We start from the raw sequence: 24688 nt of genomic DNA on the forward strand, positions 1-24688 counted from the left end.
TTAGTGGCTTAAAACACATTTATTATCTCACAGTTTCTGTGGGCCAGGAGTCCAGGCACAGCTTAGCTGTTCAGGGTCTCATAAAGCTGCAACCAAGGTATAAGTCAGGCTATCTTCTCATCTGGAAGCTTGAGTGGGGAAAAATCTATCTCCAAGCTCTCTCAGGTTGTTGGCACAATTCATTTCCTTGTGGGTGTATGACTGAGGGCCCTGGTTTCTTATTCGTTGTCAGTTGGAGGCTGCAGTTGGGTCCTCGAAGCCATCTAATGTTCTCTGCCATGTAGCCTTCTCCAGAGGCAGTTCACAACATGACAGCTTGCTTCCTCAAGCCCAGCAAGAGAGTCTCTGGCTCTAGTCTGGTAAGACAGAGTCTTATATAATGAAACATAATCATGAGAGTGACATCCCATCACCTTTGCGGTATTCTATTGGCTAGAAGTAAGTCAAAGGTTCCACCCACCCTTGCGGGATGGGGATTATACAGGGCAAACACTAAGGGGCAGAGGTCATGCGGGCCATCTTAGAATTCTGCCTACCATGTCTAGTAATGTTAAAGACGCATATCCTAGGATCTAGCAGTTTCTCTGAATATAGTAGAGATGTATAAAAATAATCATAGCAGTATTGTTTGTGATAGCAAAAATATTGTTCTATAATTTTTAAATTTCACAAAACACAAAAAGATACAGTAAGAGAGACATCGGCTTATAAAACACCGAGTTTGGTACAACATTTTTGTAAAAGTAACATATATAGGAATTCTGCTTCCAGCAATAGCCTATTGTTGTTTTGGAAAAACCCTTCCACCACTTAGAACAACTGGACAAAATATAGAAAACATTAATGCACTGAAGAGTACCAAGGCAGTGAGAATTTGTGAGTGCAAGATCTGGAAGAAAAGGGAAGCCATGAGAAGGGAGCCTGACACTTGCCATAACTTTTCCAAACCTGAGGTGATTGCTGATTCTGAAAGCAGTGGCTGAAAAACCGAGCAGAGCTTTTGGCTATGTCATGAAGCTGAGGTGGCCTGCCAAAGAGGAGAGGCTCTAGTAAATACCCCAGACTTTTGGTTGGGACCCTCAAGGACTATACCCTAGGTAGGAATAATAAGGGTGAACTGGAAATAAATTTGCTTTCACGAAGAGTAAAGTCCAGCTCTGAATAATCAATCCCAGCTACAGATTGGAATATGGTGATCTGTCCTCAGCCTAGTTGTGGTCAGGCATACGTGCCCCAAAGTCTCTGCCATAGAACACCTTTTTCTTTCCCCAGCTCCCTTGATCAAACTCAACACTGAGTCAATTAAACACAAGTTCAGTGGGGGAATGCTGATGAAGCAGAGGGAGATCCAGGACAAATGAACATTGCATAACCTAGGATGCACGTAGTGTGGTCCTCTCTCCCCCTCCATCCCACACTTATAAATGTATTACTCTATCCCATCTCTTTCATCTTGCTTCTGGGATGTGTTTTAAATGAATTTGGTAAACCATGTCATATGAGAGATTTTTCTATTTCATGACCTCTGCTTGGCTGGCTTCAGTTTTTCTTCTTCTGAAGCCATTCCTCCAGTTGTTCCCCACAAAGAAGAATTCCATCAAATTTAACAGTAGCAATCATTTGCCCCAAATTTTCGTTTGAGAGCACTTATTGAGATTAAAACAAGTATTTGTGTTTCATTTAATTTCTTAATGATTTGTGATACTACTTACACATTATCAGGCAAAGGGAAATGGAGGGAACTAAAAAGGAATACCTAGAAGCTTCCTGCTAACGTGCTGCATGTGAACACTTTGGGGGCTGACTTACCACTTTTGTAATACGCCTTCAATCATTCCATCATTCGTTCAATACCTGTATTAGGTACCTACCATGTTAGAGGCTAGATATAAAGAGGTGTCAGGATCGATCCGCCCTGGAAGAGCTTAGGGAGGACAGGTTCGTAGACGTAACTTTCTCCAGCCTTTGCCACGGATTGCCAACCTCCTTCTCAGCGATACCCTCTCTAAACCTGACTGTTCCCTGGTTGGACTGGAAACGCGAGCCGCGTGCAGTGAAGCCGCTTGGAAGACTACGTCTCCCGGCAGTCTCTGCAGCGGGCGGCGGAGGGGCGCGCGCAGGCGCGAGGGCCGGTGCCCGCACGCAGGCGCACTGCGAAAGCCGGCTGAGCTGGGTCTCGCTGCTTGGTGCGCGGTGGCGGAGAGCGAGGCCTGGAGAGCACCGCAGCGGCGTGGGTCGGCTGTTTGGTGTTGTGCGCGGGAGAGGACGGCGAGCGGACGAGAGAGCGAGCGGCTCACCTCAGCAGTGGCACCGGGATCGGTTGCCTAGAGCCTGGTGAGTGCGGGGGCCCCGAGGCCTCGGCCCCTCCCCCTCCCGCCGGCAGATCAGGGCTGTCCTCGGCGGGATCCGGGAGAGGCCCCTGGGCGAGGGCGGGTGCCTGCTGTGGCTCGAGCTCTGGAGCCTGGGCCCGGCCGCTCGCGGCTAGTCCGTGCGTCACGGGCCCGGCTGTCCTAACGGCCGTGCGGCCGGCAGAGGGGAGGGTGGGGGTGGGGAGTGCTAGTGTGATCGCCATTAGGAACGCCGCCGGTCAAGGCGGGGCGGGGCGGCGCGGCGCGGCGGCGGGCTGGAAGCGGCGCCGGGGACTGCGGGGCGCCGAGGCAGCGGGCGGAGAGGAGGCGAGCGCGGAGCCGACTCCCTGGCCGGGCGCGAGCGGGCGGGGGTGGGCCGCGCAGAGTGCTGCGACAGGCAGGGAAGAGCAGGGGTGGCGTGTAAAAATCCTAACCAAGGCAGGAAGGGACCTTCTTGGGAATTCACAAGTTACAGCCCGGACCGGAGCCGGTGATTTGGAGGCGGGTGAGGGGGAGCGGGGGGTGGAGACGGACGACTGTAGTTTACAGATGTCATAACAACATGGGCCTGAAGTGGCTGACAGGGGTGTGGTAATTATAGGAATGACAGAACTTCGTCTGCACACAGCGTGTGTAAGTGGTGATGCGAGGGAAACAGTGAAGTATTAGATTAAGCTCAAATGGGAGGAGAAAACTGAAAGATGACTGGAGTTAGGGAAGTCGTCATGAAGGAATGTTTTAGTGTTTAGAGAAGTGCTTCATTTTCCACTTTTAACTGAAAGGTTTCAAAGTAATTGATTTTTAAGGTTTAAACTCAGTAAACAATTGCGAAGTATTTTTTCTAAAACATATTGTTAAATAATATTGTTTTCCCATGCTTTTCTCCTTAAGTAAACGGTTCCTTCAAAACCTCTGTTAGCAGTGGATGAGTAGGTGATTTTTGTCCCCCCCCCTTGTTGTTGATTCAAGGCTCGTTCTTGACATTGTTTTTTCCTTAGGTTGCTCTTCTATTTGTAATATTTTGAAAGTAATCCACAAGTTATTTTCCCGTCCATTTTAAAGATTGAAGAAATGAAAATTTAATTTTTCAAAGGAAAGTGAGAAAGAGCTCTGTTGTATTTTTACTTTAATGATTTATTATTGGAAGTCACTGTTTTATGTGTATACGTGATTTTAAGATGGAGGACACGAAAGAAAGTATAGTAATTAACATTTATTGAGTCCCTTTCCAGGTATTGTCCTCTATGAAATCATTTAATGCTTACAGTAACTCTGAAGTATATGTTAATTTTTCCTGTTTTACAGATGAAAGCATTGAAGATCAGAACAGTTAAGTAACTTACCTAAGGTCACCCAGCTCTTGTTGGGACCCAAAGTCACTGCCATTTTAAGAATGATTTCTCCTCCCCTTTCATACTTCTTGTTTGTGTTTTCTTTATTTAACCCATTTATTCAGCGAAGACTTGAGGGTGATCATGTGCCTGAAACTGGGGATATACTTGTGATAAAAACACATTGTCCCAGTGGTCATGGAATTTATAGTGTAGCAGGGAAGACTAATGTATAGTTAATACAGATATGCTTGACATATTATCGGTCATTATAATTGAGCAGAAACTGTAATGCAGTTTAGTAAATAGCAAAGGAAGTTCAAATGAAAGCAGAGGACATAATCCTTGAGCTAACAGTCCTGTAGGGAAACAAAACATAGATTTATAAAAACCTAGAATAAAGTAAATGACAAATGTATCACCTGAAATCAGTATACTTGCATTGTTACTTTAGGAGGCGGTCCTCATAGAAGTTTCTTCACAGAACTCTGATTTTATGTACCTTGACTTTTATCTAGGATTGATACATACCAAAGGAGCCATGAAACAGACTCTTTTCTTTATTGCTCTCCAAGACACCATTTCTAATTTATTTATTGATCCTTATAAAATACAGATGTCAGAGACATTCTTCTTAAGGCCCTAGAGCTAGGAGTTTTTCTCTTCTTCTTTTGCCTTTTTATTTTTAAAAAACAAATAATTGTTTTTTATTAGTTTATTTTTGATTTAAAGGTCGTCGAGTTTCTTTTTCCACTTTGACTCAGGAGGCTCACTGCTGTGTTATATTTTTGTAATTTTCTTTTGTCTCAACTAGGTTATGAAGTATTTTATCCCAGATAGTCTGGAATTGCTCACTTGTTCCTGAACTATTTTCTTTGTTCTCTGTTGCTCTCTATTATTTTGTCCTTTTTTCTTTTCCCTTACATTTGAGAATAGGATTATAATTCTTTTCATTGCCAATGTTTTAGCAGTGTTTATTGAATTAAAGGTAAAATAAAGTCTTAATGATTTACGATGACTGTACCTTTAATTTTAAGTCTGTTAGATTGTTTTTAGAAGTACGTATGAGTACTGTGTGTAAAGTCAATTAAAACCTTTGATTGGTCCTGTAAGTAAAGATGACTAACAGTGATAAAGATAATATTACTTTCTTTGTTTACAGAGATATCTTTGTATGTTGCAGGGTAGTATGAATTTAGCCATAGGAATGGAAGAAAACATTGGAAATGATAAACAACTCAGTTAGCTCATTTGGGCTGATTTCTCTTTTCTTGCTGCATTAAGCAGAAGGTGGCCTCAGGCCAACTGGGGGCCAGAAAGGGCCTGCATTAGAAAATTTTGAGGTTGTGCATTTAAAGAGCAGGGGTGAAGACTGATGGAATTTACAGTTTTTTGTTTTTTTTTTTAAAGATGTTGCAACCCTATGAAACAGACCTAAGTGAAAAAATGGTTCTGTCCTAGTGTTGTAGACTAATTGGGACAGTTCTTGAAAGTAGGCAGTAATCCAGAATGTGGATAATGGGGATAATCTCCTTCATATAATGAGAATAATGCTGCCCTTCATATACAAAGATAAGTCTGCTTACTCATCATGATTGATTTTCCATCATGAGGAGGGATTTGTGCTGAGTTGTCCATCAGTCTCTATACTCTGTGACCAACAAGGCAGCTTGGGGTCAGAATGGGGGTTTGTGGCTAGGGAACAGAAAGACCAGCAGAAAGTACTAACATCTATTGATAGGTCAAGCTCTGCATCAGGTGCTTTCACTTAATTATCCTTGCAAAACCACTTTGAGGAGGTGATTCCATGTACAGGGTGATTAGGTAATTTGCCCTATTTCACAAAGTAAGTGGTGGAGTTGGGATCAAACATTGGGCTGTTTGTACTATGTTCACATCAATCATGAAAGCTTGGTTTTATTAGCAGTTCATTCTGACCAGTGAAACAAACTAGATTTAGTTTGTTTAACATCATAGAAGATATTGTGAAGATCTAATTTACTGATAACTGAAAGATTGTTCAAGGTCCTTGTTTTATTATTAAGAAGAATACATTTTTAAATTAGAATAATATCTGAAAACAGCTGTCCCCTTTCGCAGCCTATGCACTTTAGACACTACCATTTTCTTTCTCTTAGCTGTTTCCTCTTGTGTCTACTTTCATATTTATAACTGTTCTTGCTATTTACTGATACAGCAATTTTTGTTGACTTTCCTCTAAGCGAGATGTTTTTTAGTGTTCTGTACATATCCACCTCACCCAACGCGTACATTCACTGCCTGTTTCATCCTCTCAATATAGTTAACACAGGTGTTTATTAAGTCAATATTCAGTGGGGTGTGTGTGGGGGGTGTGGGTGTGGGTGTGTGTTTTGGCAGCTGGTGGGTATGGGGATCCGAACTCTTGACCTTGGTATTACAATACTGCGCTCTAGCCAGCTGAGCTATCTGGCCAACCCTAGTGTTTACAATATTATAATTATGTAAATATTCACAGCTGAACCATGTAGAGTACTATGATAGCATTTCCTCTTTTAACTAATTTTTTTGTTTTTCCAGGAGTTAATACTTTTTTGTGTGTGTGTCCTTCCTTTCCTGAGACAGCTATTATCCTGGAAGCCTCTATCCTCTTAATGTGATCTGGACTGGTTACTTTCTAGGCCTACTTCACAGCTGTTATCCTGGGACTTCTCTTTATATATCATACTTAAAATTCTCTTTACCTCTCTCTAGCATTAGATCCCCTGTTTCCTGTATTTTCTTTCTTGGTTTACTCATTTCCTTGGAGTACATCTTCTAGTAGCTTCCTGAGAAATGGTACAAGGGACATAAACACGTTCTGAGATCTTACATGACTGAAAAAAACCTTTATTCTCACTTCACATTTGATCAATGATTTGGTTGGGTATAAACTTCTAGGCTGAAAATCATTGTTACTCCAAGTTTGGAAGTCGTAGCTCTATTGTTTTCTTCCTTCCAATGTTGCTGTTGAAGTCCAAAGCCATTCTGATTCTTCCTGGTTTGTATGTGACCTTCCACTTCTGTCCCCCAATCTCTAGAAGCTTTTAGAGTATTATTTTTAACCCTTGAAATTCCATGATAATGTGCCTAGGTGTGGGTCTTTTTCGTTTAAGCCGATCTTACAAGCGGGGAATTCATGTCCTTTAGTACTGGGAAATTTCTTTTATTATTATTTTTTTTATTATTATTATGGGGGGGGCCTTAGGTAAAAAGAGTTTTAGAGTTAATTATGGTTCTCAGTTCTTGACACACTCATCAGATTATACAAGATTCCGTAAATTTTTCTTTTAAATTTCTGATCCCTACTTTCATTACCCCTTCCAGTAGTGTGGTAGTTGATACGTTCCTTGATTATATATAGATCATTTTGAAATATGTAGTGGGGTGTGCATATGTATTTAGTTTATGTATTGTGTTATTGACCTTGTCTTGTTTCTTACGTTTTTACTCAACATTTTTTGGGACCTCTCTGTTTTGTTGTATGTACATATGGTTGTATCTAATGTAGAATTCCGTAATGTGCATCTGTCACATATTACTTTTAATTTCCTAATAATTGACACCTGACTTGCCTTTCTGCCATCACAAAATACCCTGTGGTAAATATTCTGACACTTGTATATCTTTATGGACCAGTGTAAGAAGTTTTCTGGGATATTTATATGCCGAATATGATTCTTGGGGCATAGAATGGGAGAATTGGTTTATATGTCTACTATAAGTGCAGGAGGGTTCGTGTTTGGCCACATCTTTGCCTGTACATACTTGGTTTCATCTAACTTTCTATTTTTTGTTCATCTGATGGGTATAAATAGTATCTAATTGTTTCAGTTCTCTGATGACTAATGAATTTAAGCATCTCTTGGATCCATTCAGATTTTCGTTTTTGATAATCATCTATTTTTTCCTTTGCCTATCTTTCCTTTGGGGTTCCAATCTTTTTTTTTGGTTTGTAGAAGTTCCTTGTGGAAGTGAGATTTAAATGGCCTGTTGATTTTAGATTTGGAAAATGTCTTCTCTCAGCTTGTCATCTTTCTGTTAATTTTGTCCATGGTGTTTTTCATTGAACATATATTCTACGTTTGATGCATTGTTTCTTTCATAATCTCTTCCTCCTCAACTTTTTGTTTTCTCTTTTTGGGATTTGTATTTTATTTAGGTATTGGAACTCTTAGGTTGTTTTAATTTTTTTTCTTTCCCCTCCTATTTTCCATCCTTTAGTCTTTTGTTCTGTTTCCTGAGAGATTTCCTCAGTGTTATCTTCTAGCCCTTCATTTGAATTTTTAATTTCTGTCCATATTTTCAATTTCTTAGAGCTCATTCTTATGTTAAAGTATCTTTAAGAGCCGGCCTATGACTCACTTGGGAGAGAGTGGTGCTGACAACACCAAGTCAAGGGTTAAGATCCCCTTACTGGTCATCTTTTAAAAAAATAAATAAATAAAAGTAACTTTATATCGTTTCATGGATGCTATAATCCTTCCGAAGGCATTAATGATAGTTTTTTTGTTTTGTTCTCTTCGTTGTTCTGGTTTTTCCAAGTTTCTTTGTTTCCATTGTTATCTTTTCTCTATAGAGGCTTTCCCCAGATGTCTGATGATCTTATGGCTGTCCATTCATTTCTATTTTTTTGTATTTATTAATTTAATTTTATTTTGTGTCTGTTCATATTTAAGAGTGTAGTGCTCAAAACTGAATTGGAAGCTCTGCAGGTGTGGTTTGTTGAAGGATGGACAGGGTACAGTAGCTGGTGGCCATTTTTTGGAAGGAGGAGGGGATGTACTTACAGGTCTTCTCTAGAGATGGTTGGTTTCCCTGAGAAAGAGAACCTTCAGTCCTTTGCCTGGAGAATATACATCTAGCTGCCATGTTTTGAGAACTCATTTTAGGAAAGGAGCTAGGGTTCTTACTGTTAATTGTGTTTATGTAATCCTGTTTTCAATATGGCACCTCACCCCCACCCTCACCTGCACTGTAGCACCCATTTTAGAGTCTCTCTTATTTCAGTTTCTTCAAAGTAATTCTCTCAACATCTGAAGAGGTTGGGAAGGAATGGTTGCCTGGCTATGAAGAATGGAGGAGGAGATTTGGGTATGATGGCTGTTTTGTAGACTTTCACCTAACCTTCTGGTTTTTAGCCTCCCTTTTCACTTAAGTTTCAGAGCTCTCTGGGGGGGTCTTCTGTCTGTGAAGCCTCCTGCTTGTGAGCAGTGTGAATCATCTTGTTTCTTACTGACTTCTCCATTTGCAGGTGTTTAGGCTTCAGAGTTCTCTGCTGTGCTAGTGAAATATCATTTGACTATTTTACAGCATCTAAAAAGGTTTTGACATTATCTGTGTTTCTTTCCTTTCCTGTTCTCTATCCTGTGGTTCATTCCTTTTAAAAAATATGTTTCTTATAATGTTAGTATTCTGCCATGTCCACCATTTTATTTCTTTACATAAACTTTTACTTTCTGGTCTGTTCATTTTTCCCACAGCATTTGAATGACTGCTGTGTGCTTAGTATTGAAGATTAAAATTAAATTTCTGGCTTTGAATTGATTTGGGAGGAAAAGTACATTCTGTATGTGCTAATTCTTAATTTGAATTTTGAAAGCTCTTACAAGTACATAAAACAGGTGTATTACAGTATTTGTTAAATTCAGTAATGAATATGAATTGGACAAAGGCAAGATTTTGCGATCTAAAACAATTAAAATTTTTTTTACCGTGAAGGAACCCTTTATGCTATCTTTGAGAAGATTTGTCTGAAGAAAAAAAAAAAAAAGCAAAAACTGTCCATTAGGTAAGAGATACTTTTGCTCTTTCATAAAGACCTAAAGTATTCAATTGGAACCTGTGCTGAAATAACAGCATGTTGAGTTGATAAAATTCTAGTTGAAGAAATTCAGTGTTTTAGATAGGTTGGGAAGTTTTATTGTAGTAAATAAGTGCTTTCAGCTCTGTTTTTGAAAGTTTGGAAAGTTTTTCTAATTGTTTAATTAGTATACTGCTTACTATAGAAAATTTGGAAGATAAAAATAATATTAATTTCCACATACAAATTTTGTATTTGTTATGAACTATTTTTTGTAAGTATAGAGAATAATGTAACTTGGTTTTTTATTCCCAGCACTCAGATTTTTCATATATCAGTGTTCCATTTTTCTTATTTCTCAGTTATATTGTGATCATTTCCTATAATCAAGCCCTCATTTTGGATTTTTTAGGTTGTTTATAGTTTTTCACTGTAATAATCACATTGCAGTGAATATTCTAATACATACTGCTGATTTTATTTCCCTTGTGTACGTTCCAAAAGTACAGTTACTGAATCTGAGGGTTTGAATTCCCCAAATTCTTGGTAAATATTTTTCTTTAAATGTTTTGATATTGAGAACATCTTTGGGAAACCTCCCAGTTTGGGAATCTATAGATACTAGAAGATGGGATCAGAATTCAGGGTTAAAGGTTATAGTCAACTCTTAAAGGAAAAATGTCTGAAGCTGAGCCATTAAAGAAAATATGGACTTTCATTGGATTGAAGGGGTTAGAGCTAGAAAATGTGACCATAGAGGAACACCTATGTCTGTGGCATTGACTTTTGAAAAGAGAGACTTATTGCAGAGCTTTTCAAACGTTGCTCCCTTTGAACACTGGGATGCTGTTACTGAAGTAAAGGCACTCCCTTAACAGTTTTACAAGAAAAGAATGGGTAACTTTTTGTTAAAAATAATTTTATTTTTCTTCCCTAATTTTTACTAAAATGTTTTAAAAGGATCTACTACCACCTGAGAAGAAGCATATAATACAATTCAACACACATTTCAGATTTTAGAAACTTTAGTAAACTAGATAGGATGGGTGGTACCTAGATGTGATTTTTTTAAAAAGTACGGTATTTCAGAATAGTAGATGCAACACACCTAGAGCTCTCAAACAACTCAAATGTACATTAACTGCTGAGTAGATGAAATGTGGAGCAAACATAGAATGCAATACTATTCAACAATAAAAGGAATGAATTACTGATACATGCAGCAACATGGATAGATATCAGATGTGTTATAGTAAGTCAAAGAATCCACACTCAAAAGGCTGTGTGTTGTGACATTTCTGGAAAATGCAAAACTTTTTTGGATGGAGAGAACAGGAAAGGAGAGAAACACAGATGATGTCAAAATCATTTTAGAAGCTGTAAAACAAATGGTCAAATAATATTTTAGTAGCACAGCCTAAACACCTGTAAATGGAGAAGTCAGTAAGAAACAAGCTGATTCACACTGCTCACAAGCAGGAGGCTTCACAGACAGATCTCCCAGATATCTCTGAAGGTAGTATGATGGACAAAAAATAAGTCAGTGATTGCTTGGGGTTGGGGAAAAGTGGGTTTTTACTAAAAAAGGGTCTGATAGAACTTTTTGGAGTGATAAAAATGTTCTATATCTTAATTGTAGTGTTTATTTGACTACGTGTTTGTCAAAGAACTCTTCACTTAAATGGTACATTTTACTGTATGTAAATTATACCTCAATATTTTAGGCCTTTAAAAGAATGTCAGTATCATGCTTAGTGGCAAAACACTAGACAGCTCAAAATTAGAAATGAGGCAAAAATGCCAACTTTAACCTTTGTTGCTTAACATTGTTCTGGAAGTATGAGTTAGTATTTTTAAAAAGGTGAGGGAAATGGGATATAAACATTAGGATGGAGAAGGCAAAGAAGGTTATTCTTTGAAGATAATATCAAGAGTCAACTGAAAGTATCAGAAACAATTTAGTAGTTGATTTAATTCTGTGGCTGGTTTAAAAAGTTAATGCAAAGTAATGAGTAATTTTCGTGTATATATAGGCAGCAGATAATTAGAATATAAAGGGAAAAAAGTTTGTTTGTCATTACAACAAAAAAAGATAAAAGAAATAAAAAAATTGAAATACGTATTTAATTCTTGACAAGAAGACACAATACTGTAAAAATGTTTTCTTAATTTATGAGTTGAGTGTTGTCTGAATATGAGAGGACAGTTTTTTTCCTTGACAAGACAGAGATTATCTGAACCAGTGGTTCTCAAATTTTTTGGTCTTAGAACTTTTCAACACTCTTAACTTACCGAAGACCCCAAAGAGCTTTTGCTTGTGTTATTGTGTGTTGTATCTGTTAATACTTACTGTATTAGAAATTAAAACAGAAAATTTTAAAACACAGGAATACAGAAGCACACATTTTTTTAGGCATCAGAGAGATGATGTCATCACGTCTTGAAGTTCCTGAAAAACTTGGGAGAGAATGAAAGTGGAAAAGGCATATGTAACATCTTAGTATTATGAAAATAATTGTCATGAGAAGCATTTTTCTCACATGTCATGTTGTCAGATACGGAAGAAGTTGAGTAAGTCCTGTGTTGGGAGTGACTGGTACACTCATACACAGTGATGCATTGGTGCAACATTTTATTTATTTTTTGTTTTCTGGCGGCTGGAGAGTAAGGGGATCCAAACCCTTGACCTTGGTGTTACAAGGCAGCACTCTATGGTGCAACATTTTAGAGAGTAGTTGGACAATATCAAAATTTTAAATGCAGATATCTTTTGCCCTTGAGGATCTATTGTTGGAATTTATTCGTGTATATAATTGCACAAATATACATAAATATATGAGAAAGAATATTTGCGGTGTTATTTGTGATAGAAAATTGGAGACAATTGTCAGTCATTCATAGATTATTATGATATAAAAATCAGTTACTGTATTAGTTAAAAGATGATTTAGCTTTATAGGCATTGATATGGAAAGTTGTCCAAAGAAAGCAAAATGCGGAACTGCATGTATAATTATCCCATCAGAGTATGATAAAAAACAAAAGGATGTATGTATATTTGTATAACCAGTTTTTATAACCAGAGCTTGATAGTAATTACCTTTGGAAACCAGAGGAGAAACACTTTTCTATTTCTTTTTATTCCCTTCCATATTCCATATTGTTTGGTTCTTTTTTGGGGGGTAGGGGTTCTTTTTTTCTTTTTTCTTTTGGCAGCTGGCTGGTACAAGGATGAAACCTTCGACCCTGGTCCTGTACCATGCTCTGACCAACTGAACTAACCAGTCAGCCTGGATTTTTTTTTTTTTTTTTTTTTAAATTCTGAGCCTTTTTATTATTTAAAAGGGAAGAAAATTTCATGGGCACAAGTGCACTGTATGGATGATAGAAATTCTTAGTGTTGGAGGCATTTCTGAGTTCTTGGCTTCCACAATTTAACAAAAAAATAAGAAAGAAAAAGAAAATCAAGGGTTCCTGGCATTTCTTAGTTTTCTTTTGTCTACCTACTCCTTTTAAAGAATGACCACTCTCATAAAATGGGACTTACTGCTGTTCTTCATCAATCACACTTTCTAACTTCTGTGCTTTTATTTTGTACTACTGTTTCATGGGATTTTCTCTTTCAGCCTCAACTGCTGAAATCCTGTCTATCCTTCACAGCCTAGCTGAAACTCCCATCTTCTCTGTGAAGCCATCCCTGATCACCTTAGAAGAGATCTTTTTTTGTTTTTATTTATTTATTCATTCATTCATTCATGCATACATGCATGCGGCTGGCCAGTATGGGGATCTGATCCCTTGACCTCGATGTTTTAACACTGCGCTCTGACCAGCTGAGGTAACCAGCCAGCCCAAAGATCTCTTTTTTTGAACACTTAGAGTTATTTATAGCTGTTTCTTCAAGAGTAAGTTATATATGGGCCAGAGTGGGAAGTATGCTTTCACATGTCACTTCTCTTCATTTTATAAGGTATCATCTCCATTGTACAAAAGAGGAAACCACGAATCATAGAAGTCTAGTATCTTCCTCTATGTGCTAAGTAAATTTTAAGACATGGCTTCTAGGCCAGGCTTCATCTCTGAACTTGCTTCTTTTGACATTTGAACGAAAAGCAAATGAATAGTCAATTTTTGTGTAAACATTTCTTTCCTTAAAAAACTTACAGAAAGGTTTCAAGAAATGTACAAGACCTCCTGGATACCTCTTCATCTACATTCCCTAATTGTTCATTTTACCTTTTACCTCATTACTCTATTGTTTATTTTCTATATATGTATGTGTATTTCCAGTACTGCCTTTTCCTTAATTGCTTGCCTTTCCAGCTCCACATTAAATACAGGCTTCCAATTACTTTCTTTAGTCTAATTGGTTTTTGGTCTTGTCAAACCTGATCCAGTTACTGTGATCCAAGCCTGGTTACTGTGAGCTTTTCCCCTCCTTTGATCTAAAATTTATGTTCTCGAATTTGGATCATCATTGAAACACCAATCTTAATGCTATATTTTGATATTTCACAGCCAAAATGCTGCCTGCTTCAGGAAACCAGTGCTTTTCTGTATGTCATTTCTCAGCACCTTTAAATGATTTCTTTAGAATTATTGACAAATTCTCATTTGTATTGCACCTAACTTTTAGGCTGGTAAAGCTCAGTCTGACAAAATACCATGGAGTAGATGTATGTCAGTTCAGGCTGTCATAACGAAATACTACTGACTGGGTGACTTAAACAACAGAAATTCATTTTCTCACAGTTGCATAGGCTAGAAACCAAGATCAAGGTGCTGGCAGGGTTGATTTCTGAGGAGGCCTCTCTTTCTGGTTTGCAGACAGCTGTGTTCTTGCTGTCTTCTCACATGGCCTTTCTCTGTGTATTTCTGTGTGTTTTGGAGAGAGAAATCTCTGGTGTCTTATACTCTTTCTTATAAGAACAGCTGTCCTATCAAGTTAGGGCCCTACCCTTAATGACTTCCTTTAATTTTATCTCCTTTTTAAAGGCCCTATGTTCAAATGCAATCACATTGGGGTTAGGGCTTTAACATAAGAATTTTGGGGGGAATACTAATCACTATATAACAGTAGAGCACTGAGCTTATAACCGGGAGATGTGGGTTCGTATCCTGTCTCTGTTGTGTCTTAAGTGTGTAACCCTGGCCAAGGCACTTAACCTCTGTGAGCCTCTTGATTCCTTACCTGTAAAAAGCGAGAATAATTCTTGCCCTGTAGGTTTGTTAAGAGATCCAAGTAAAATAGAGGATATAGCAGCACATCATACATCAGTGATTTTTATCCTAGGCTTGCATCAAAATCATCTCCTTAAAATTCCTCTCAAAGAGAGTGCAGAAACCCAGAATACCAAAATAGAGTAAGGAAAAAAATTCCCAGTCATCACCAACCATTCCCTCAACTGGAGGAAGCAAGGACCAAGGAGGAGCCTCTGCCTGTAGGAAAGAGGAAAGAGAAACCCCCTGTCCAGGATCACCCATTCAAACTGAGGAGTTCCAGTATACCCCAGTGCACCCATCAAGGACACAGGATGCTAGCTGGGGGTTGCCAACAAGCCCGTTCAGGGTCACCCATTCTAGCCAGAGAGCTACAGGCATACAGAGCTTGCCAATTTCCTCGACAACCCAATGCAGTGTCACTAACCTCAGCAAGGAATCACTAAGTACCTGAGTGCCTAGGCCATGGAGGCACTCACACACAACTCTGACATTGAATACGGCCAAAGTATCCACACAGACTACACTTCTCTTTCTACCTGGAACCAATTCTAAAACATCCTACTCAATAATCAATATAGACTACATCTGCAGGAGGGAGTCTCTCTTCAAAGCCCCCTCCAGAGTAATAGAAGAAGCATGTGCTCTACCACATGACCAGACATAGAGATACTAGAAATATGAAAAAATAAGAAAATATGACATCACCAAAGGAATACAATAATTCTCAAGTACCAGACCCCACAGAGGAGAAAACCCTTGAAATGACTGAAAAGGAATTCCGGGCAACAATCTTAAAGAAACTCATCGAGATACTAGAAGACTCAGACTATACAACAAAATGCGAAAACCTATCCAGGATATGTAGGAGGAAATTTACAAAGAGATTAATACCTTAAAAAAGAATGTAGCAGAACTCTTGGAACTGAAGGATTTATTCAACTAAATAGATAAAACCTAAGAGCTTAAGGAGCATGTTTGAGCAAGTAGACAAGGAATTTCTGATCTTGAAGACAGCTTGTTTGAAATAACCCAGGTGGACCAAGAAAAAATAAAGGGAAAAAAGAATTTAAAAAGTGAAGAAAATCTAAGAGAGCTAGCAGACGACCTTAAGCGCACAAACGTCTGAATCATGGGTGTTCCAGAAAGGGAGAAGAAAATGTGTTGAAAACCTTTTCAATGAAATAATAGCAGAAATCTTCCCAGATATAGGGAGATACAAGGACATTCAGATCCAGAAGGCTCAAAGATCCCCCAAACAGGTTCACCCCAAAAAGATTCTCTCAGAGACATACTCAAACTGGCAAGACTCAAAGATGAAGAGGGAATCCTAAAAATAGCAAGAGAAAAGCATGAAGTCATGTATAGGAAGTCCCCATCATACTAACAGCAGACTTCTCAACAGAAAGTTGAGGCCAGACAATGACCAAGCCACTGCTGGAACCCTCCCCCCCCAGTCTCCCCTGTGGGAATGTGGGGGATGCCACAGGCTTCAATACTGCCCCTCTTCTTTCCTCCTTCTTCCATTACATCTCCCCCTTTCCCCTCTCCCTCTGCCTCCCAAATGTTCTGCAACAACATCATAGAATGTAAAAAAAAAAAAGAAAGTCTATAAGCCAGAGACAGTGGGATGATATGTTCAAAATACCAAAAAAAACCACCCATGCCAGCCAAGAATATTGTACCTAGCAAGGCTGTCATTCAGGAATGAAGGAGAAATTGCATGTTTTCCAGACAAAACTGCAGGAGTTCACAACGCAACCAGCCCTACTAGATATCCTCAAGGGAGTCCTGCATCTAGAATCCAAAAAATGATAATTACTACCATGAATACACGGGAAAGAACAAAACCCACTGGTAGGTGCAAATGCAAACAAAAAAGAGAAACTATACCTTACCATATCAAAAACCAACAAACACTGAAGACAAACAATAAAATGTTTAGGAATGGAAGATATTTAATACATCCAAATGAAAATTGGTAAAATGCTAGGAATAAGACAGGATTGTTCAATAACAATCCTAAATGTAGGTGGATTAAATTCCCCACTCAGAAGACACTGACTGACTGGATGAACAAGCTACATACAGCTATGTGCTGTCTACAAGAGACTCACCTGACCTATAAAGACACACACAGACTAATAATGAAAAGATGGAAAAAGATATACCATGCAAATGGAAATCCAAAATGACCAGGAGTAGCTATTCTTATATTGGATGAAAGACTTTAAACCAGCAACCATCAAAGCAGACAAAGAAGGACATTATATAATGTTAAAGGGATCTGTCCAGCAAGAAGTCATAACAACCATAAATACATATGCACCCAACACTGGAGCACCAGGATATATAAAGCAAACACTATTAGATGTAAAGAAAGAGGTAGACCCCAATACTTTAATAGTTGGGGACCTGAACACCCCTCTCAGCATCGGACAGATCATCTAGGCAACGAATCAACAGAAAAACACAGGATTTAAACTATACTTTAGACCAGTTGGACCTTGCAAGATATCTACAGAACATTTTGCCAACAACCACAGAATATACATTTCGTCTCATCAGTACATGGAACATTCTCTAGGATAGAGCACATGTTAGGTTACAACAAATTGAGAAAAATGGAAATTATTTTAGGTATCATTTCAGACCACAATGAATTAAAACTAGAAATCAGTAACAAGCAAAACTCTGGAAACTATACAAATACATTGAAATTAAATACCTTACTCCTGAACAACCTATGGGTCCAAGAAGAAATCAAACAGGAAATCAAAAAATTTCTTGAAACTAGTGAAAATAAAGACATATTATGCCAAAACCCATGGGATACAGCAAAAGCAGTACTAAGAGGAAATTTTATTGCATTAAGTGCTTACATCAAAAGAATAGAAAGATTTCAAATAAACAACTTAATGCTACATCTCAAAGAACTAGAAAAACAAGAACTATCCAATCCCAGCATTAGTAGATGGAAAGAAAGAATTAAGATCAGAGCAGAACTAAATGAAAATAGAGACCCAAAAAACGATACAAAAGATCAGTGGAAAAAAAGTTGTTTTTTTGAGAAGATAGATAAAATACACAACCCATTTTATAGGCTGACTAAAAAACCCAGAATACCCAAATAAAAAATCAGAAATGAAAAAGGAGACATTAGAACTGATACCACAGAAATACAAAGAATAATTAGAGACCATTACATATAACTGTATGCCAACAAATTTGAAAATCTGTAGGAAATGGATAAATTTCTGGACACATACAAACTACCAAGACTGAACCAAGAAGAAATAGAAAACCTGAACAGACTGATAACAAGCAATGAGATTGAAACAGTAATCAGCAGAGAAAGCCCAGGACCAGATGGTTTTACTGCTGAATTCTACCAAACATTTAAAGAGGAATTAATACCAATCCATTTCAGACTATTCTAAAATATTGAAACAAGCCATTTTCCCATATTCATTCTATGAGGCCATCATTACCCTGAAACCCAAACCAAAGATTTAACAAAAAAAGAAAACTGTAGGCCAATGTCTCCAATGAATGTAGATGCAAAAATCCTCAACAAAATGTTAGCAAACAATACAGTAACACATTAAAAAGATTGTACACTGTGATCAAGTGGGATTCATCCCAGGAATGCAAGGATGGTTCCACATATGCAAGTCAGTAAATGTGATACACCAATCAGCAAAATCAAGGACAAAACCCATATGATTATCTTAATAGATGAAGAAAAAGCAGTTGACAAAATTCTGCATCTCTTTGTGATAAAGACCCTCAGCAAATTAAGTATGGAAGGAAAGCATCTCAACACAGTAAAAGCCATATATGACAAACCCACCAACAGTATCATTCTGAATGGGATAAAGCTGAAACCTTTCCCCTTAAGCTAGGAACATGACAAGGATGCCCACTCTCCCCAATCCTATTTATATTTAACAATATTAGAAGTACTAGTCAGAGCAGTCAGGCAAGGGAAAGAAAGGGCATCCAGACTGGAAAAGACAAAGTCTAACTGTCCCTGTTTGTAGATGATATGATCCTATATATAGAAAAACCTGTAGATTCTACAAAAAAAAAAAAAAAACCCTCTTAGAACTCATAAATGATTTCAGTAAAGTTGCAGGATATAAAATCAACAAACACAAATCAGCATTTTTATACTCCAATGACGAACTAGCTGAAAAAGAAATCAAGAAAGCATACCCATTTACAATAGTCACTAGAAAAATAAAATTCCCAGGAACCAATTTAACCAAGGAGGTGAAAGATCTCTACAACAAGAACTACAGATCACTGCTGAAAGAAATTAAAGTGGACAGAAAAGATGGAAAGACATTGTATGCTTTTGGATTGGAAGAATTAACACTGTGAAAATGTCCATACTACCCAAAGTGATCTACAGATTCAGTGTAATCCCCATCAAAATACCAATGATATTCTTCACAGAAATAGAAAAAAAAAAAAAACAATTCTAACATTGATATGGAACAACAGAAGACTGAATACCCAAAGCAATCCTGAGCAAAAATAAATAAATAAATAAAGCGGGAGGCATTTCACTACCTGCCTTCAGATTATGCTACAAAGCTGTAATAACCATAACAGCATTGGACTGGCATAAAAACAGACACTTGGACCAGTGGAACAGAATAGAGAACCTAGAAATCAACCCACATGCTTACAGCCAACTGAACTTTGACAAAGGCACCAAGAACATACATTGGGGAAGAGACTGCCTCTTTAATCAGTGGTGCTAGGAAGACTAGGCATCCATATTTAGAAGAATGAAATATATGTAGAGGAATGATACTAGACCCATACCTATCACCAGTACCAAAATCAACTCAAAATGGGTTAAAGTCTTAAATATTTAAGACCTGAAACTATAAAGCTCCTAATAGAAGACACAAAGGGAGACACTTCAGGAAGTAGGACTGGGTGATGACTTTATGAGTAAGATTGCAAAGCACAGGCAACAAAAGAAAAAAACAAATGGGATTATATCAAACTATAAAGCTTCTGCACAGCAAAAGAAACAGTGAAAGACAACTTACTGAATGAGTGAAAATATTTGCAAATTATGCATCCAACAAGGGATTAATATCCAGATTTTACCAGGAATTCAAACAATTTAACAGTAAAAAAACAAGTAAACCAATTAAAAAATGGACAAAGGAGCTGAATAGGCATTTCTCAGAAGAAGATAAACAAATAGCCAACAGACACATGAAAAAATGCTCAATATCACTGAGCATCTAGGAAATCCAAATCAAAACCAGTTAGACTGGTCATTATCAAAAAGACAATAACAGATGCTGGTGAGGATGCAGAGAATGGGGAGCCCTCCTACACTGTTGGTGGGACTGTAAACTAGTGCAGCTGTTATGAAAAATAGTGTGGAGGTTCCTCAGACAACTGCAGATAGAACTGCCATACAATCGAGAAATCCTACTGCTGGGTATATACCCACAGGAATGGAAATCATCATGTGGAAGGGATACCTGCACTCCCATGTTTATTGCAGCTCTGTTTACAATAGCCAGGATTTGGAACCAACCTAAATGTCCATCATCAGATGACTGGATAAGGAAAATGTGGTATATATACACAATGGATTACTACTCTGCCATAAAAAAGAATGAAATTCTGCCTTTCTCAACAATGTGGATGAACTGGGAGAAAATTATGGTAAGTGAAATAAGCCAGGCACAGAGAGAGAAATACCACATGTCCTCACTCATAAGTGGGAGCTTAAAAAAAAATAAAAAGAAACGTATAGCAATCACAATAATTCATTGAATTTTCAAAAGGAGAGAACAGCTCTGAGGCCACCAGATGTGGGGAACGGGTGGGTGTTTAATGAGAAACTGATAAAGGTCACAAAAAATGATTATATTGTGTAATGTTGAATATACTCATTATACTGATTTGCGCATCACGTATTGTACACGGGTATTGATATTTAGTGATGTACCCCACAGATTAATGTTACAATAAAGAAAAAATAAAAATATTAGAAATTTTTTAAAATTACAGACTAAAATATATTAACTTTGTTCACCAAAAAATTGTTTCTTCACCTTCCAGCATAACAATAAGGAGCCTCTTCTGACCCACTCCCCAGTAAAACTGGGGAAAATTATCTTAAAAACAACTGTGTAAAGCCTCTGAAAATTGTCCTCGGGCATACAATATGTGAAGAAGGAAGGAAGAAGCAAAAACTGACAGAAATGAAGGGAGAAATGATAATTCAATAATAATTGTTGGGGGACTTAACCCTGTTTTAATAGTAGACAGAACAGCTGGGCAGGTCAACAAAGAAATAACAGTGTAAACCAACTAAGTTTAACATATGTATAGAGCATGCCACCAGCCAGCATTAGCAGAATATGTACTATTTTCAGTACACATGAAACATTTTCCAGGATGGACCATATGTTAGGCTACAAAACAAACCTAGATAAATTTTAAAGGATTGAAACAATACAAAGCATGTTCTTTGACCCCAATGGAAAAAAATCAGAAATTAATAACAGAAAGAAATTGGAAAACTCACAAATATGTGTAAAAGAACATACTCCTAAATAACCAATGGGTTAAAGAAGAAACCAAAAGGGAAATCAGAAAATACCTTGAGATAAATGAAAAAAGAAGATATCACATAAGAAAGCTTACAGATACAGCTAAAGCAGTGCTCAAAGGGAAACTTGTAGTTGTAAATGCCTGTATTAAGAAAGAAGAATGATCTCAAGTCAACCTAACCTTCCATTTTAATTCATTGAAAAAAAAAGAGCAGAATAAACCTAACGCAAGTGGAAACAAATAATAAATATTAGAATAGAAATTAGTGAGATAGAGACTAGGAAAACAATAGTGAAAATTAATGAAAGCAAAAAGTTCCTTGAAAATATCAATAGCATTAACAAACTTTTAGCTCGGTTGACCAAGAAAAAGAGGACTCAAATTATTGGAATCAGAAATGAAAGAGGGGACATTACTTGTGACCTTACAAAAATGAAATGGATTATGAAGCAGTTCTGTGAACAGTTATATCTCAGTAAATTAAATGGCTTTTTATTTACAATGGCATAAAAAAGAAAATATTTAGGAATAAATTTAACAAAAGTGTAAAATTTATACTTCAAAAACTACAAAACATTGTTGAAAGAAATTAAAGATCTAAATTTAAAAAACCCAATTTTAATGAATTAGAAGATTTAACATTGTTAAGGTGGCAGTACTCTGCAAATTGACTTATACATTTAGTGCAGTCCCTATCAGAATCCCAGCTTATTCTTTTGTAGAAATTGACAAACTGATTCTAAAATTCACATGGAATCGCACAGGGTCTGTATAGCCAAAAGAATCTTGAAAAATCACAAAAGCCAAAAGATTCACACTTCTTCATTTCACAGCTTATTACAAAGCAGTGGTAATCAAGACTGTGGAATTGGCATAGGGATACACATATACATCAGTGAAATAGAATTGAGAGTCAAGAATAAGACCATATGTGTGTAGGTCAACTGGTCATCAACAAGGGTGCTGTTGTAGTTTGTTCTGTTACAACAGCATACCATAAACCAACTGGTTCATAAACAACAGAAATTTATTTCTCACAGTCCTGGAGGCTGGGAATTCCAAGATCAAGGCGATGGCAGATTTGGTGCCTGTTGAGAGCCTGCTTCCTAGCTCATAGATGGCTGTCTTTTCACCTTGTTCTAACATGGCAGAAGGGGCTAAGGGAGATTTCTGAAGTATCTTTCATAAGGGCACTAATTCCATTTATTAGGGCTCCACTCTCATGACTTACCCACCCTGCAAAGGCTCCGTTTCCAAACACCGTCATATTGGGAGTTAGGATTTAACATAGTAATTTTGGCAGGGAGACACAAACATTCAGTCTATAGCAAGGGCCAAGACCATTCAACAAGTAGGATTGGGATAATTGGATAGCCACATGCAAAAGGATGATGGACTCTTACCTCATACCATATACAAAATTTTAGTCAAAATGGATCAGAGACCTAAATGTAAGAGGTAAAACTATATAAAACTCTTAGAAGGAAACATAGGGTTAAGGACTCTTAAATATGACACCAAAAACATGATCAAGAAAAAAAAAATGGATTAATTTGGACTTTATCAAGAATTAAAAGCTTGTACTTCAAAGGATACCATTAAGAATAGGAATTTGCAAATCATATATCTGATAAGAGGCTTTTATCAGGAATGTATGAACTCTTACAACTCAATAATAAAAGAGCAAATAATTTAAAAATGGGCAAAGGATTTGAATAGACTTTTTTTTTTTTTAAATGGGAGATATACTTGTACAGTTAGCAAGTAAATATGTGAAAAGGTGCTGAACTTCATCAGTCATCAGGGGAATGCAAATCAAAACCATGACATCACTTCACATTCATTAGTGTGGTTCGAATCAAAAAGTTGTAATAGCAAAGTGTTGGTGACAATGTGGAGACATGGCAATGCTTGTATGCTGCTGATGGAAATACAAAATGGTGGAGACACATTGGGAAAATAGTTGGGCAGCTCCTCAAGTGATTAAATATAGAGTTTGCATATGACCCAGCAATTCCACTCCTGGGTATGTACGCAAGAGAAATAAAACATGTCTACACAAAAACTTGTCCATAATGTTTATAGAACCGAAAGGTGGAAGTACCCCAAATGTCCATCAGCCAATGAACAGATAAGTATAATTGGGATACACATACAATGGAATATTATTCAGCTGTAAAAAGAAATAGGGTACTGATATTTACTACAATGTGAAAGAACCTTGAAAACATTATGTTCAGTGAAAGAAGCCAGTCACAAAAGATTGCATATTGAGTGTTCATATGAAATGTCCAGAATAGGGGTGGTAGATAAATGATACAAGATTTCTTTTGGAGGTGATGAAAATGCTATAAAATTCACTGTGGTGATGGTTGCACATAGCTGTGAATACTAAAATGTACTAAAAACAGTTGAATTGTACATTTTAATAAAGCTGTTAAAAATAAAGGAACTATTTCTGGTGTTCCTATAGGGTGAGTCTGGGCATTTTATATGTTTAAAAGGCTGAGCTTCTAGAATAACAGAGCTCTTTTCAGTAAGCTCCCCCCTCTTATTCTTATAGAAATCATGACCACCCCGGGAAAAGAGAACTTTCGCCTGAAAAGTTATAAGAACAAATCTCTGAATCCTGATGAGATGCGCAGAAGAAGAGAGGAAGAAGGACTGCAGTTACGCAAGCAGAAAAGAGAAGAGCAGGTAGGTTCTTTTTCTTTATTCGTTTCTTGTAAGGAACTTAGTGTTCTGCTTTAAGCCTGAAACCACCTTCCTTTAGTAATTTTATTTTAATGATATTTTACATATAAATATATATATATACACACACACATATGTATATTCCCTTTCCACCACTGTGAAATCAAACTTTTTGGTGGTAGGAGAGAGGAGGTACTGAAAAATGAAATACAAGATTGGAGAAATCTCTCAGGATCCCATTTTCCTGATATAAGCACCGTTTACTATTTTGGCCTATTTGTGTCTTGTTTTTTTGTTTTGGTTGCTAGCCAGTACCAGGATCTGAACCTGTGATCTTGGTGGTATAAGGCTGTGCTCTTAACAAGCTGAGCTAACCAGCCAGCCCCTATTTTTAGTGTATTTTAGTTTTCTGAAGTTGCAGATTCCTTTTGTGCATGTTTTTGATGAATTTTCAAATGACCAACAAAACACTGCTTTTCATTTTAAACTTTAATTTGGAAATTTGTAAACATATACAAAAATAAAGGATAATGCACCTCATAAACCCATCCTTTAGATTCTGTAATTGTCAATAATTTGCCACACTTCCTTCAGTCTATCTCTACATTTCTTCATTATTAAGCATTTTAAGGAAAATTTCAGAGAATATGTCTTTTCAGTCTTGAATAATAATTATG

General features: G+C 37.4%; 1 protein-coding gene across 1 annotated transcript in view; it reads left to right on the plus strand.

Annotated features, from left to right (window-relative positions):
• The first annotated feature begins 2159 nt into the window (after positions 1-2159).
• The window catches only part of KPNA1 (karyopherin subunit alpha 1), an 80009-nt gene continuing 57480 nt past the window's right edge, over positions 2160-24688 (plus strand). The window contains exons 1-2 of the mRNA XM_063092320.1: positions 2160-2334; positions 23881-24014. Coding sequence (XP_062948390.1) covers positions 23886-24014 — 129 coding nt within the window. The 5' untranslated portion in view covers positions 2160-2334; positions 23881-23885. The remainder of the gene's footprint in view (positions 2335-23880; positions 24015-24688) is intronic.

The sequence above is a fragment of the Cynocephalus volans genome, chromosome 1 (assembly GCF_027409185.1).
Source record: "Cynocephalus volans isolate mCynVol1 chromosome 1, mCynVol1.pri, whole genome shotgun sequence".
In the NCBI taxonomy this organism is placed as follows: domain Eukaryota; kingdom Metazoa; phylum Chordata; class Mammalia; order Dermoptera; family Cynocephalidae; genus Cynocephalus; species Cynocephalus volans.